This window comes from Siphateles boraxobius, unplaced genomic scaffold, assembly GCF_051911475.1.
Source record: "Siphateles boraxobius isolate OS27281-9 unplaced genomic scaffold, OSU_SipBor_1 66, whole genome shotgun sequence".
In the NCBI taxonomy this organism is placed as follows: Eukaryota; Metazoa; Chordata; class Actinopteri; order Cypriniformes; family Leuciscidae; genus Siphateles; species Siphateles boraxobius.
In genome coordinates this window covers 19,105,705-19,120,553 of record NW_027509193.1, presented here as the reverse complement: position 1 = coordinate 19,120,553, position 14,849 = coordinate 19,105,705, and the positions used below count along the sequence as shown (strand labels likewise).

The following is a 14,849-nucleotide window of genomic DNA, read 5'->3' as shown; positions in this document are numbered from 1 at the left end:
TACTGAATGACGCAATACTATACGTCAGAGGCAGAGGAGCAAGTTCAATACAGTAATACAAGGAATCAAGAACTCGATTTGTCAATAAAAAAGTATTTATTCAAGAATGAAAGGCAGAACCAATACGACCAGAGATACAAGCAAAAAAAAAGAAAAGAAAAAAAAAAGAAATTAAGAGCAATTTTCGTGAACCCATGGCAAACATTCCCATTTAAAAACACAATTGTGAAAAATGTTCCTGTATTTGTTCCTTCTGTAAAATGAGGGGCCACTGTACGATTTGCAAACGATCCACATATTTGACCAAATATATAAAACAAATGTACAAGAAAAAAGAAAAACACTGAGGAGAAACTGGGGGGTGGGGAAGACTAATGTAAAAGGAACAATGTACAGAAATGTTTTAAACCATCAATTACCCGTCCCTTCCTGAAACTAAACCGTAAAAGATACAGTACTTCAGTCAAGAGACCTCCCCCAGCCACTGTCAATTGATACTTAGTTGATGTTATAACAGGGAATTCAAATGCATCATAAGGCTATTTATTAGGTGAAGTTTTATGCAAACAAAGACCCAGATATAATTTAAACGGGCTATAAAAAAAAAAAAAAACTCAGTTCAACTACATAATCTTTATTTAACAAAGTACACTTCTTACCAGGGAGACATTAAGCTCTCAGTGATAGCTGTTGGTAGTACAGTATAATACTCACACCACTGTGGACATAGTGCAAGCAAAAGAGGGTGTAGGCATTAAATAACGGCAGAGGATATTTGTAAATCAAATCAACATTACAATTGGATAACCTTGGATCATTTCACACAACAGTGGCACTTTCAGTACTCATCACCTTGGCCCTCCATCCTGTAACCATTCTCATTGGAGGCATAGCCCTCTCCTGACTGCATGGAATCCTGATCCATCATCATCATCCTCATCCCATCCTGTGAACCTTCTTCTGATTGTGGCGGCACTGGCTCTTCACCCCCATCACCTCCGTTACCCAAACCCTCTTGATCTCCCGAGGAAGATACATGTCTATCTTCCCTCCGGTCCCCACGGTCTCGATCACCCCGGTCCCGTTTGTGTTCACGATCTCTATCCCTATCTCGCCTTCTCTCCCGATCCCTGTCTCTATCTTTATCTCTATGGCTGCGCTTCCTATCTCGGTCTCTTTCCCTGTCTTTGTCTCGATCCCTCCCTCTCTCCTCTCCTTCAGGCCCTCCCTCCTCACCTCGTCCTGGTTCACCTCGTCCGGGTTCACCACCCACGGTGTCCTCCATACCCCTTTCTCCTCCTTCTGGAATCATTCCATCAGCTAGCCCGCCCATGCCTTCCTCTCCTCCTTCTGCGCCCTTGCCTCTTTCCCTATCTCTCTTTCTATCCCTGCTCCTGCTTCTCCTCTTGCGGTCTCTTTCTCTATCCCGGTCTCTACTCCTCTCTCGGCTGTCTCCTGCGGCACCTCTGTCTCTTTCTCTGTCTCGACGTCGGCTGCCGCCCCCAGTCTCCTCCCCTGGAACCACAAGGGCCCTCTCACGCTCACGAGATCTGGTGTGTCTGCGTCTCTCTCGAGATCGAGAGCGGCGGCGCTCTCCACGCTCCCCACGCTCCTTGTCTCGGTCACGTTCGCGACTGCGTTCCCTGCGTTCACCACGATCCCGATCACGGTCACTGCAGGACAATAGACAACAGAGGTAAGGACTGAAATGTACCTATCTAAAAACACAATTATAATCTACGCAACTTACCTTCCAATTGGTCGGTCATCATAACGGGAGGTGTCATCTCTGCCAGAGTGCTTGATGTTGACATCGGCTCCTCCTCGCCTTGTACCCCCAAGACCTCCACCTGAATAATAAAATGCATGTATATTTATGTGAAGTATTAACACTTGCTATCCCAACCATACCATCTTTACCAGGGGTGGGCAACTCTGGACCTCAAGATTGACTGTCATGCAGAGTTGTTTTATCAACCCTAAAACAAACACTCCTGAACAAGCTAATCAACGTATTTTGGATTACTAAAAACATTCAGGCAAGTATGCGGAGGCAGGCTACAGGACATTGGCCCTCCAGAACAGCATTGGACACTCCTGGCCTGGAAAAGAACACTTGATTAGGAAACAAGTGCTTACCAAGTCGTCGGGGGTGCCATCCTTTGACCGTTCGTCCTCTTTCAACATCAACAAGTACTCTACGTCCATCAATCTTTTTGCCATCCGCATGCTTGTAGGCAGCTAGTACAGTTGATAGACGAGCAATAGAAAAGCGGAGATTGAGGAATGAAGAGAATAAGGAGTACAAAGAAAGAAAGAGGTGGACGATGAGAAAACAAGAATACACACAACAGTATTTCCTACTACATACCTTGAATTTGGGATGAACTCCATTAAAAAAATTAAGCTATTTGAAGACACACGCTTACCTCCGAATGGATAAGACACCAGGAATGAGATAAACTGACTGCTTGAAAATGCTGCTATAAGCTCAAAAAAAAAAAAAGCAGCTATAAAATGGCTACTTTCTACCTTAGTTTTAGTTAATGAGAACTTGCATGGATTGAGACACGCATTAACAATTATCACAAAAACATTGCATGTATTAAAAAAAAAGCATTTAGTAATTACTTAGGTTCATGTTTTGGATTACAGATTTACCGGTAAACAGATTTTCCAGATTACATTCCTTAAAATAATTCCAAAGCACAATAATGCTTTTATAAGAAATGGTCTGTATGATATGAATTCATGATCCATATGTCAATTTCAGCAGTTAAAACTAAACTGAATATTGCAGGTTGCAGAATAATATCCCAAATACCTTAAATTTAAGTGTAATGTATCACGGAATGTGAGAACATTGCAGTGGCATCTAAATTCTCAGTACTGAAGATAAAAACTCCAGATACCACTTAAGATGGGCGCACACGGTACGATTTTTGATGTTGTACGATCTCACAGGCGATTTTTCTTCTCTCGGGAGAAATCGCTAGGAAATTGCTGATGCTCGTATTGTCACGGCTCGCATTGTGTGAGGAATTACGAGCACCTCCAGACATCCCGATAATTGTTTTAAACACTTATGGCAAAATTGGGCTGACTCACCCAATTGCTATGTATATGCTGTCCCCTATTGCCAAATAATACACAACCACATCACATAGGCTAGATCAATATTATTATAGCCCAGTGGAAGCAACCCTACAGGGCATGCACTCAACATAAACTAGAATGTATTAAGTGTTTGTCAAAGGAATGGCTGTGCTGTTCTTTGCTTGTCACCAAATCATTTGCACATTTGTCTTTTATTTGGGTCTTTTTTCTATTTGAAAGGTAGAGCAGCAACACAATCCAGAATCTACGCGTTAAGCAGTCCCTCCAGAAAAATGCTATTAGTCTGCATATTTATGCAGGAGACGCTTTTTTTTCAAATACGTATAAATTGCCGATTTCCGAGCAAAATAGCGGGGCTTGCATGATTTCATAACCCCCGCATTTTCGTTGCAAAAAAGTCACACATCTTAGCAGAAAGTTGAAAAATGTTGTGTTTACTTCCACAAGAGCAGCCATTTTCCCCTGTTGCCATGGGAAGATTATGAAGTAGCGCAATTACATGACGTGAACATCGAAAAGCTGTTAAACAGGAAGCACACGTTTTATTTTTTATATTTTATTTATTTTTACAGAAGTTGTAGCATATTCCTTTTGTAAAGCTACAGAACTTGTTTGACTCAATGTTTTGAAAGTTTGCGCCATGTGTTTATTAAGGTCTGCAATAAAACAAGATGAGAACTTAAATATTCCCAGCACTTTCTGTGATGTAGTATGCTTGCTTATCATAGGAAGTAATAAGAAATGACTCTTTACATTAATATAGTAGCCTAGTGAGAACAGGGTGTTGGGGGAAATCACTTTTTTTTTCTCTTTTTCATCAAACCACAGTTCTCTCAAGTTCCTGCAATTTCATCGCATAAAATTGCACAAATATCCCACATATTCCATCGCATTTAAGAAATCAAGGATTTGATTTCGCATAATCATGGATTTTTGCCTGCAACAATCACAAAAAAAATCACTGTGCAGTAAAGTCGTGCAGTGTACCAGTTACTTTGCACATGTTACGAGTTGACCTGAAAATCATGTCAATCAATGGTGCATGACCTCCTGAGTGTCAGAACTCGTGCAGTGTATGCCTGCCTTTAGAGTTTAAAGACACTAAAACATGTACTGTGTAACGTGTAATATTCAGGCAAAATGCCATCTCTCTGGTATTCAGAAAGAAATATGAAGGAACATTTAAGTGCTATGTTAGACCTTAAAGCTGACACAAAATTTAAGGCAAAATTAAAAACAGTGCAATGTGGATCGCAAAAACAAAAGCATTGTACTCAACAGCTTGAACAACTAGTCATCTCCAAATTAAGTTTGATCCACATTAAACTGCCCATTAACGCCATTTTATCTCATTTAATCTTGATAGAAAGCCACAAGAAAAAAAGGCACTTAGTGAATAGTTACACTAAAAGCCACTCTTTCCATTCTCCAAAATCTCTCAAACATTCATTCACACTCATACAGAATTTCTGAGCATTAAAGCACCATTTACGCTCATCACGGTAGACCAAAGGGGAGGGAAGAGCTTTACTTCTAGCTTCTATACATTATAAATAATGGGTATGCTAGAAGTACAGCTTTTAAGAAAGTAACAATTCCCACACACTTCAATATGGCCAATACCCTTAGGTCTTTTCCTTCTGCTGGTCTAAGATAAGTCTAAGCCCTTAAGTATTTAGTCATTATCTCAGTCTTACCACATTACCTGGAGATGCTATCTTACCATAACACCTGGCCAAGGATGAAGTCCTTGATGGAACACCCCACGGAAATGTAGCCTGGCGATTCCAGCAGCCTCGAATCAAAATGTCTTTCAGTACATTTGATAAAAAAAATTTAAATCAAAACTGGACAACCTTGAACCAAGGAATTAGGGATCCAATCCATCAACAAGGGATACGATGAAATCCACGAAGCTATTCTGGTCTGCACTGTCGACGGCGTTCAGTTGAAACCCATCATGAGGGCCTTACCATCAAACCCTCAAGTTATTTCGCACACATCTGTCCTGACATCTCATCCAGAGGGCCTTACCGATAACCCTCAGACTACCATACCAAACTAGAGGGGCTTACCAAACACCCTCAGCGCACCTACCCAACAAGAGGGCCTTACCAGCCACCCTCATTTAATAGTTAACAGAGGGCCTTACCACAACCCTCACCTACCTAATCAACAAGAGGGGCTTACCAACCACCCTTAGATCCATAAAATCTCTCAGATCAGTTTTTCCATTTAGTTTAAATTCTTAACGATTCTACAGGGCCTTGCAAGTCAAAATTTAAAGGAAATAGAATAAAAAATAATAAAAAACCTAGACTTCAGATTGTGAAAAATGCGTATCATGAAACTAATTTGTAAAAAACCCTTAACATGTGTTAAGAAAAGTAAAGATAAGTTTCATTTTATTGGTTGTATCCATGTAATTTTTTCAGCCCATTAAGAGCTTTGTAAATAGTGGTAAATAGCCAGTTTGGACACAAGGAAAGTCACAGGAAAGGTTGTAGCTCCTCACTTAACCTAAATAGACATTTCTGAGGCTTATGGATCAAGTGTCTCACAGAGGAACTCTGGGACTGAATTTAACCATTGATGCTCTACAAGGCGAATCCATGGCGATAAGAATCTTGAAATGTAATTATGTTCCGTGCAGTGATTTAAATATCCAAAGTCCTTAGTTAACCTATTCTATTAAAGCCAACACCACCATTTCAGCTAATATAGTGCCAACAAACACTATGAATTCTTATTAAAAGAAAAATGCATTACCAAATAAGTCTTTGTGCCATTATTTAAATTATAAAACAGTCAAGGTCCTGGCTTATTTGATATAGTAACGCTTGGCAATATAGCAAGTTATAGCAATAATGTGAGACACATTCACATTGTCACTGCACAACACAAGCACAGATCATTTTCTTCTACTTGTTGCATAGCAACAGTGTTAAGGTGCAATCACATTAGCACAAAATTTTGCAGGTAAAAATATCCACTGTCAAATTGTTAATAGTGTAGCTAAGTCACTATCAAACCAAGCAGCTTTCTGTTTTTCCAACATCCCAAATCTACGTGACCAACTTGAACCCTACGCGAAATCTGCATGGGTAAATCTTCTACCCAACTGATTTGCAAAATTCTACATCACATGGATTACTATTGAAATGACTGGATTTCCTCTGCAAAAATTCACTTAAACTGTAAATGTAACAGAACTTTTATGGCAGGGATTACCCAACCTTGTGGCGAGATAAGGCATTTAACTATGTGTGCAAAAAAAGCATCTATTTTTTAATATCTAACAACGAGATCATCCTCCTCTTTAACACAGCAATTGTGTGTTGTAATGTAACAAACGGGCTCTCTTTACAACAAAGTTCGGTTTCAAGTGTAACCAATACTGCACGGCCTAAATCTTGCAGGGTACAACCACATTAGTAGTACAATGGCTTTAATAGAAGAGATTAATGACAGGCTCGCACTCACTACAACTGGCCCAAGCCACAGTCAATAACAACTGGCAGCCCTAAGTTTAGCCCTAAAATGGGGCAGATGAGGAGTGATTTGGTACACCTATCACCTATCAACTAAAATTAGATGAGGGGTGTAAAGAAATCTTACCCATCATACAAACCCATCATACCAACCATATACTGAGCTGTGGTAGTAGGGTGTAGATGTATCAAAACCATCATCATGATCTGCAAGCCAGCTCTGGCCAATAGCCATCAGAGATAGGCGGCTGCAGTAGCAATGAGAACAACACACAATTAATAGAAAGCATTGACTCGCTCCGCAACACTTCAATCATAAAGGCCCCTGTGTGAACTGAGGTATAAAAAGCCTTGATAATAACGGCTGTTTGTGCACCAGACATGAACAGGTGTGTAAGTATATGGGTCACCTTTTTCACTACAGACAGCCTTAGCCTTTAGCTTACCATCACCGCTCCGTCCGGAAACACACTGCTATGTCACACTGCCTAAACATTACAGAGATGCCATAGAGTGGCAACATTCATCAGAATGTGTGTTGGGCTAAAGCACAGCCACACTCCGCTCTTCACCCACATGTGCTGCACCGTCACACTCACACAGATGCAACACACACACAGGGTAAAAAAACAGGAATATACTACGAACACAGGTATGATAGGGTTGACACAAGCCTTCATACAAGCACACGCACACACAAAATGGAGTTTTATAACATGACAGTTACACATTCTCATATGTTTTTACATTTTTGATTGGTAGGCTAATTCTAAATTTGTGGTGACGCCGGCAGAAAAGAAAAAAATCTAAATAGATAGACCATGACCAACATCATTTGTTGCTTCAAATAAAAATAGTTCATGAGAAGACAATGAATGCCTTTTTACATTGCTGTAAAAGATGGTGTAGTATTTCCAAGTCATTTAAGGAGTTTAAAGAAGAACGAGATGTCTTGGTTACTCACAGTGCATGTCTCTCTCGTGTTCATATTCAATGAACGCATAGCCTCTTGGTTTTCCAGTTTTCTTGTTGTACACAATGTAGATCTAATAAAGGCATAAACATTAAAGGGAAGCCTGTGGGATTTAAAAAAAAAAGCAAAGTAAAGTGGAGAAATGTACATTCAACAACTTACCCGTTTGATAGGACCATAGACTTCAAACTCACGCCGTAGTTTGGACTCTGTGGTGTCATAATTCTGTATGAATAGAACACATAAGATTAAAATTCCCGGGACAAGATCTCAAAATATTTTTATTCTTGTGTACAAGCCCATATAAAACAAAAACTCACAATTCGAGCAACAAACAAGGTCTTAAAAGCATCTCCTTGAGCATTAGTATCATTATGTGGGTCCCCTGTGGAGATACAAGAAACAATTAATGAGGTTTTATAATAGTGTTTTTCAGCGTTTCACTTAAGTTCAGATACTTACATAGCTTCAGTTCTGTTTCCACCACAACTTGCCTCCTTTCCATCTTCTCTCTTCTCTGGAATTGAAATAACAAGGCACCATATTACATACAAGCATTAACATATAGATATATATATACACATACATTTTTATATATATACCATGTTGTCATTTTCTAGAAATACGTGAACTCTTCATAATTAAGATTATCCCACAGACAAAGTCACTCTTCCACTGAAGCTTTTCAAAGATAAAATGTTTGCCATTCTCAACTCATAATAACCCAATTGAAACCCTTCTGAGTGAAGGTCTGTGAGTTTTAAACCATTCAGCATGAGTAAACAACCTCTCAATCAGTGAAACCTTTCAATCAGTGAAATTCCCACAGAAACTAAAAAGTTAGGACTTTCTCACCTTCCTCTCCAACCTCTCATCCCGCGTCTCTGCTCTTGTTGGTGGCGGAGCATCTCTGGGATCCTAACCAACAGTGGTTAACAAATAACATTATATATGGTCACAAAATACTGAAAAAAAGATCTTAAGTAATTTGCATCATGCATACAACAATCGCCTGATTAGAACACTTGATCTGTAATCTTTACTGGCAGTCCAAAATAAAATTGAACAACAAAAATCTTTTATATAATATAGCATTGCAAAAAGCACCTCAAAATGCCGGATAAAAGGGGCAATTCCGCAGTAGGGCTGGTTGTGGTGTTTCTCGTGGGGAAGTTTCTCGAGTTGAGTCAGGAAAGGTATCGGGTCCCGCGGGGCAAACAATGCCAGCAGGTTCGGCGGAAGAAACTGAGTCATTGTTTACCTAGAAAAGAGAAATTACAAACGATTCAATTAAAATCCAGAACAATCATTTGCAGATGCCCTGCATAGCCTACTTTATATAAGCAGTTACTGTGGGTAAGTTAAGTGATTGAGAAGTTAGAGGAGATTGCAGCTACTATAGGGTCGGTCGAAAACACAGCACGGATAAATAAGACGTTGGTAAACTTTAACTGAAAATGTGGCGTCCCAGTATCTTTCAGTATCTGTATCAATAAGGAAACACCCCCTAAACGAGGTTCTAAAAGTTAGCAGTACCAGCTAACGTTAGCTCAGCTAGCTTCGGGCAAACCAACACCCCTATATTTGCTTTACATAAATGCTTGAATAATTAGCTTCTTCATAATTAGATATGTAATATACAAATAATCAAACCGGAACGAATCACATAAGTAATTGTAGTGCACGTTCTGTTACACGCGTGTAACGCAAAGCTCAATTCTGGTTAGGGTCAGCAGCTCTACTAATTCAAGTCTAACGTTAGCTAGCAGCTAGCTGCTACTGATCAGAGATCGCCAACATTTCCACGGGCGGCCTCCAATAGCGAATTACCTCAACTTCTCATTCGGTTCCGACGAAACCTCCGATATTAGCCCAATAACCTCGGCGTGTTTCTGTGAGGAATCTTCGTGCATGAATTTCTTAAATCCCTTTAGTATTTTTCTGTATTTCGGTCCACACAATACCCAACGTGTTCTCTCACCAAGCTGAACGAGTCGTTCCTTTCTTAAAATGGCGCGAGGCCGTACACCACTGTGGTATTTTTACGACGCCTTTGCCCGTCTCATGGTATTTTACGACAGGGGTGTGGTTAAGTGTTTTGTTAAATAAATGCTCTGACTAGATTCAAATAACTTATATTGGCTTCTATACTCTTGTCTTTGATAGATTCCAATGCCTTGCTTTTAAATAAAGGTCTTGTGATCTTCTTTAAATCCTTAAAATGTATGCATAAAAGTCCTTAAGTTGTGCAAAAAAAAAAAAAAGAAAATCAAAAGAAAAAAGAATCTAATGTCTGCAACGAGGGCATAATATACTCCTATATTACATCAATATGTAATGATCACAATAATCTGATATTTTTAGATTTTACACAGATCGTTGGCATTGAGAATGTATGAAACCTCTGGTGTAAAGAATAGTACAGTTCAGTATTAAATTACAGAAAAGCGAATTACCATACATTTTATACGCTTCAAGATATCTCTGACAGGTAGTCTAATAATAGACTTAATAACAATAAAATATGAACATTATTAATTAAAATGTGAATATATTTATGTTAATAATGTTAATAACAGCAGCAGTAAGACATAGGCTACAATCCCATTCCCAAACACAAGAGGCACTATAATGAAGTTCCTCATATTATTCTGTGGTTTATGTATGTAGTTAAAGATGGCGGAGTCAGAAGAGCCTAAAACAATCTGCAAGTTTCTCTTTAAGAAATCAAACAAGAAATTTTCTGCACGGAAAAGAAATGCAAGTGATAGCGATAAAGGTATTTTGTGCTGATTTCCCCCTCAGTGCTCGGTAATGCAAACTGATTGATCAGTTTCCCGTAGCCAATACAGTAAACTGTCTGTTTAGTCAATGTGAATGGCCAACGTAATTCTGATTACAAACAAGTAATTGATGTATTAAATCAGTTTTTGTGTGTTCATCAGACAGAAGTAGCGGCGAGGAGGGCAGTGCTGTGGTCAGAAAGAAGAAAGCTGCTATTACTAACCCAATGATTCAGAAAGTATGTCGGTATTTAAATGTTTGATGAAATCTGCATTATTTTAGTCTTTTACGAAGCTGCTGTTTACTCTGAAGCCATAACCGCTAGTTAAATACTGCACATCCCACCGTATAGACAAAGAAAGTGGAGAAGGAAGCAGTCTCATCAAGTGAAAGTGAAGAGGAGAAAGAAGATAAGAGTGTCACTGTCGCGTACAAGTCCACTCGGTCAGCGGTGAGTCTGTCAGATGTTACCATCTGGGGTTTTCTTATGATTTATTGCAAACCCTTAAGAATGCAAATTATTCACTTGATTTCTTTCCAAACATTTTATTTTTGTAATTCAGTGTGTGTGTGTGTGTGTGTGTGTGTGTGTGTGTGTGTGTGTGTGTGTGTGTGTGTGTGTGTGTGTTGCAGAAACCAGAGGGACCAGATGACATGGGGGCCACTGCTGTTTATGAGTTGGACACAGAGAGGGACAAAGATGCTCAGGCCATCTTTGAGCGCAGCCAGAAGATTCAAGAGGTACGGAGGGATTTTATATATATATATGTATATATATATATATATATATATATATATATATATATATATATATATATATTCATACAAAAAACAAAGAGATATGGTTTGATGTCTAATAACTGATTATTTGTACAGCTATTTTTACATTACATATTTCTTCAAAGCAGCTTTACAGCAGTAAATAGAAAAACTGCATCTGCATTGCAAAATTGTCATATCAGAATTCATTATTTTCAGTTATTATTATTACACCTATTTTAGCTCTACAGAAGAATCAAATCAGTTCATATTTTTCGTGACCTCATTTAAAAATTTTGAGCACAGCAGAATTGATAAATTTTACTGAACAGTAATTGTCTAAATATATAATTGAATAAATATATTAGAAAAAACACTTCAATGGCCTATAAATACAGGTGGAAACAATCTCTAATCTGTCAATAAACAGATATTATGATGAACTGCTTTTAAAGGGATACTTGCCCAAAAAAAGGTCATCATCTACTCGCCGTCATATTGTTTTAAAACGTTCTTGTATTGAACACAAAAGGAGATGTAAGGTAGGATGTTAATGTTTCTCTAAAAATGAAATGAACATAAAAAGACAGTGATCAATAAAAGTATATATAATAAATATACACAACTTGTGTGTTATGTTTAAGTCCTCAAAAATTATACAGTAGCTTTGTGTGAGGAACAAAAAGCCAATATGCACAGAAATTTTTCCTCTCAACCTCAGCTATCGAATCTCATTTGTGTGATGTAAATATGTGGATATTCAAATTTGGTGCATACAGTGGCACAAAAGTTCAGCATGTCACTAGAGAGAAGTCTGTTGTTTCACAGAAAGAATGAGTTATGACATTTTAAAATTAAAATGTTAACATTAAAAATAGCGTTGTAATTTTTTTTACAACACTTTACAATAAAGTTCCTAAGTTAACTACATTAGTGAACTGCACTTATACAGCATTAGTTAGTCCTTGTTAATGTTAATTGCAACATTTACTAATACTTTATTAAAATCTTGTTAACATTAGTAAATTCACTGTGAACTAACATGAACAAACAATGAACAGTTGTATTTGTATTAACTTGCATTGTTAACAAAGATGAACAAAAACAGTAACAAATGTATTGCTCATGGTTAGTTGGTTAGTAACTAATGTTTAATAAACGAACCTTATTGTAAAGTGTTACCAAAAAAATTAAACGCATTCATGGGTCAATCATTCACAGTAAGATCATTAAGATGCTTTTAGAAAATAGACGGTGAATTTCCATTTCATACCGACTTTAAGGATACATGATTATTGATATTGTTTGAGTGGCCTCAATAGGCACAATCTCCTAATTTAGTGGCATGTCTGTATTTTATTTATAGGAGTTGACTGGTAAAGACGACGATAAGATTTATCGTGGCATCAACAACTATCATAAATACATTAAACCCAAAGATTCCACCATGGGCAACGCCTCCTCTGGTATGGTCAGGTGAGTCAGTAGAAATGCTGGTCAAACAAGCAGCTGGTCCTGTTTGCTGTGACTAAATATGCTGACACACAACTTTTAACTGATCCACAATGTCTTGTATGTGATAGGAAAGGGCCAATCAGAGCCCCTGAGCACCTCAGGGCCACAGTCCGGTGGGATTACCAGCCTGACATTTGTAAAGACTATAAAGAGACGGGCTTCTGTGGGTTTGGAGGTTAGTAAGCCACCGGTTTCCTCTCTGTTTTTGCCTTTCTTTTGACGTTCATGTTAACACCCATGACAAATGTTTTTGCAGGAACAAACATGTCTTATTTTATCCTCAGACAGCTGTAAGTTTCTGCATGACCGCTCAGACTACAAGCACGGCTGGCAAATTGAGCGAGAGCTCGAAGAAGGAAGATATGGGGCAAATGGTGAGCCACCTTTAGGTACAGGTCTTTGAAAACATTTAGCTTCTTTTGTTCTGCTTTCTGACTTATTGTCTATCTTTCAGACGATGAGAACTATGAAGTGAGCAGCGACGAGGAAGATCTTCCTTTCAAGTGTTTCATTTGTAGAGAGTCCTTTAAGAACCCCATTATTACAAAGTAAGTGCAACATCAAGCCATGGCCAGTTTGAATTGCAAATGCTGTTCTTACCACGGCACAAATCCACAATATTATGCTTTAGCCGGTGTACATCAAATCTATATATTTTTTTCGACATTGTGTTTGCATGTTGTAGCCTCATATTTGACTGCAGACCTAGTATTCCTAATTTCTTTGTTTTCCAGGTGCCGGCACTACTTCTGCGAGGCCTGTGCTCTCCAGCACTACCGCAAGTCTAAGCGCTGCTATGTTTGTAATCAGCAGACCAATGGCGTTTTCAACCCGGCCAAAGGTGCTTATCTTTTCCATTAATCACAAATGACTAGACAAGGTTTGGTCAATTGGTCATTAACTCTTGGAGCCCTGATAAATTCAATCACTAATGTCATATATAAAATGAAATGGAGAATAAGGAACTCATTTTTTGGTGTATTTTTCTTCAGAGCTCATGGCTAAGATGCAGAAACAGCAGGCAGCAGCTGACCAGCCTCCCTCTGATGAGGATGAATAGCACCACACAGCCTCCCCTTCTGTTTTTTTACTTTAATCATTCAGATTGCAGCTGCGTTGTACATTTTCTGAACCTTTGAAATAAACATGCACTCTTTTGTAGAACACTTTTTTTCATTATTCTCAGAAATCACCCAGGAGTAGAACTCGACAATCTGTACGTCATTCACTAGAGACGCACAACATTATTGGCCAATATTTCACACCAAGTTTTAATAATTGTTCTTATTCTATGAGAGTAGTGAAGTCCACACCACAGCTATAACAGTAATGACGCAGAGGAGCAATATCATTGTAATTACTTTCAAAACAATCGGTTTCCAGCTTATGGATAAAAACATTCAAAAGCTAATCAGAATCCACCCTACTTTAAAGGGCTTGAGCATTCAAGGTGGCAGATGACATATTAATCGTCGTTGTAGATGCTAGTATAGTAAACGTTATAGTTTTCTATCTTTCTTGTTGTGAAGAGGACTTTAGAATGAGGTTTCTTTAATCAGCTTTATTTGATATTGGACATTTAATTATTCATGCTCATTTACCCTATATTTACATTCGGGTTAAGTGAGTGTTCTTCGATAACGACAAAGCTAAAGTTAATTTTTACTACTAAAAAACTCCTCTCAAAAAGATTTTCCATTTTTCATCCTGTACAATGTAATGTTGCATAATGCTTAAATTCCTACCATTTAAAATGACTGATTTATATATTTTGGCAAAATAGTAAACAATTTTAATATCCGCCATTTATTCATTGTTGGTCAAAACATGAAAATAATTATAAGCTTATCTGTAAAATTGAATGTCAGTGCATCTTGTAATTGAAATATTTTATACAATAATGTATTTTCAACTTTAAATGTACAGAGAAGTGCAGACTAAGGATGCTCAGGTCAAAGACCTTATATACTTATCCAAAAACTGCTTAACACAGTAGAACTTACAGCCATATGATCATTACAAACCAATCACCAGAACAAATCACATTGAAGAGTGACATTGATTTTTACTCAACTGTATGATTTAAATGTACATGTATCATTCTATTCAAGAGACTCATTTGGTTGTTTCACTGGCCAGTGTTCTCCCGGGCCGTGAATAAAACTTATTTTCTGCAAAGAGCAACTTGGGAGTCTTGTCAGGTATATCCT

The 14,849-nt window shown here is 38.2% G+C and overlaps 2 protein-coding genes across 2 annotated transcripts; one reads left to right on the top strand and one right to left on the bottom strand.

The window, feature by feature from the left end:
* Positions 1 to 77: 77 nt before the first annotated feature.
* snrnp70 (small nuclear ribonucleoprotein 70 (U1)) lies at positions 78 to 9,608 on the bottom strand. The gene is made up of 10 exons (XM_077212734.1): positions 9,412 to 9,608; positions 8,689 to 8,842; positions 8,437 to 8,499; positions 8,044 to 8,098; positions 7,902 to 7,966; positions 7,744 to 7,806; positions 7,573 to 7,654; positions 2,140 to 2,241; positions 1,751 to 1,850; positions 78 to 1,673 (listed from the first exon to the last, which is right to left on the bottom strand). The coding sequence occupies exons 2-10, from the start codon at positions 8,833 to 8,835 to the stop codon at positions 839 to 841; spliced, it is 1,512 nt and encodes a 503-aa protein (XP_077068849.1). The 5' UTR covers positions 8,836 to 8,842; positions 9,412 to 9,608; the 3' UTR covers positions 78 to 838.
* A 611-nt stretch (positions 9,609 to 10,219) lies between these two features.
* rnf113a (ring finger protein 113A) lies at positions 10,220 to 13,803 on the top strand. Its single transcript, XM_077212760.1, has 10 exons — positions 10,220 to 10,360; positions 10,527 to 10,603; positions 10,718 to 10,816; positions 10,999 to 11,106; positions 12,491 to 12,600; positions 12,708 to 12,814; positions 12,924 to 13,013; positions 13,094 to 13,187; positions 13,374 to 13,480; positions 13,632 to 13,803. Exons 1-10 carry the CDS (start codon positions 10,258 to 10,260, stop codon positions 13,697 to 13,699), a joined length of 963 nt encoding a protein of 320 aa, XP_077068875.1. The 5' UTR covers positions 10,220 to 10,257; the 3' UTR covers positions 13,700 to 13,803.
* The last annotated feature ends 1,046 nt before the right edge of the window (positions 13,804 to 14,849 follow it).

Excerpts from the sequence above, each read along its gene's own strand:
- snrnp70 (XM_077212734.1), bottom strand. The coding sequence starts at position 8,835 with ATGACTCAGTTTCTTCCGCCGAACCTGCTGGCATTGTTTGCCCCGCGG. Across the intron at positions 2,242-7,572 it reads ACACGAGAGAGACATGCACT|CTGCCTACAAGCATGCGGAT; the intron begins GTGAGTAACCAA and ends CAACTGTACTAG. Across the intron at positions 1,674-1,750 it reads GATGACCGACCAATTGGAAG|TGACCGTGATCGGGATCGTG; the intron begins GTAAGTTGCGTA and ends ATTGTCCTGCAG.
- rnf113a (XM_077212760.1), top strand. The coding sequence starts at position 10,258 with ATGGCGGAGTCAGAAGAGCCTAAAACAATCTGCAAGTTTCTCTTTAAG. Across the intron at positions 12,601-12,707 it reads GCCTCCTCTGGTATGGTCAG|GAAAGGGCCAATCAGAGCCC; the intron begins GTGAGTCAGTAG and ends TGTATGTGATAG. Across the intron at positions 13,481-13,631 it reads CGTTTTCAACCCGGCCAAAG|AGCTCATGGCTAAGATGCAG; the intron begins GTGCTTATCTTT and ends ATTTTTCTTCAG.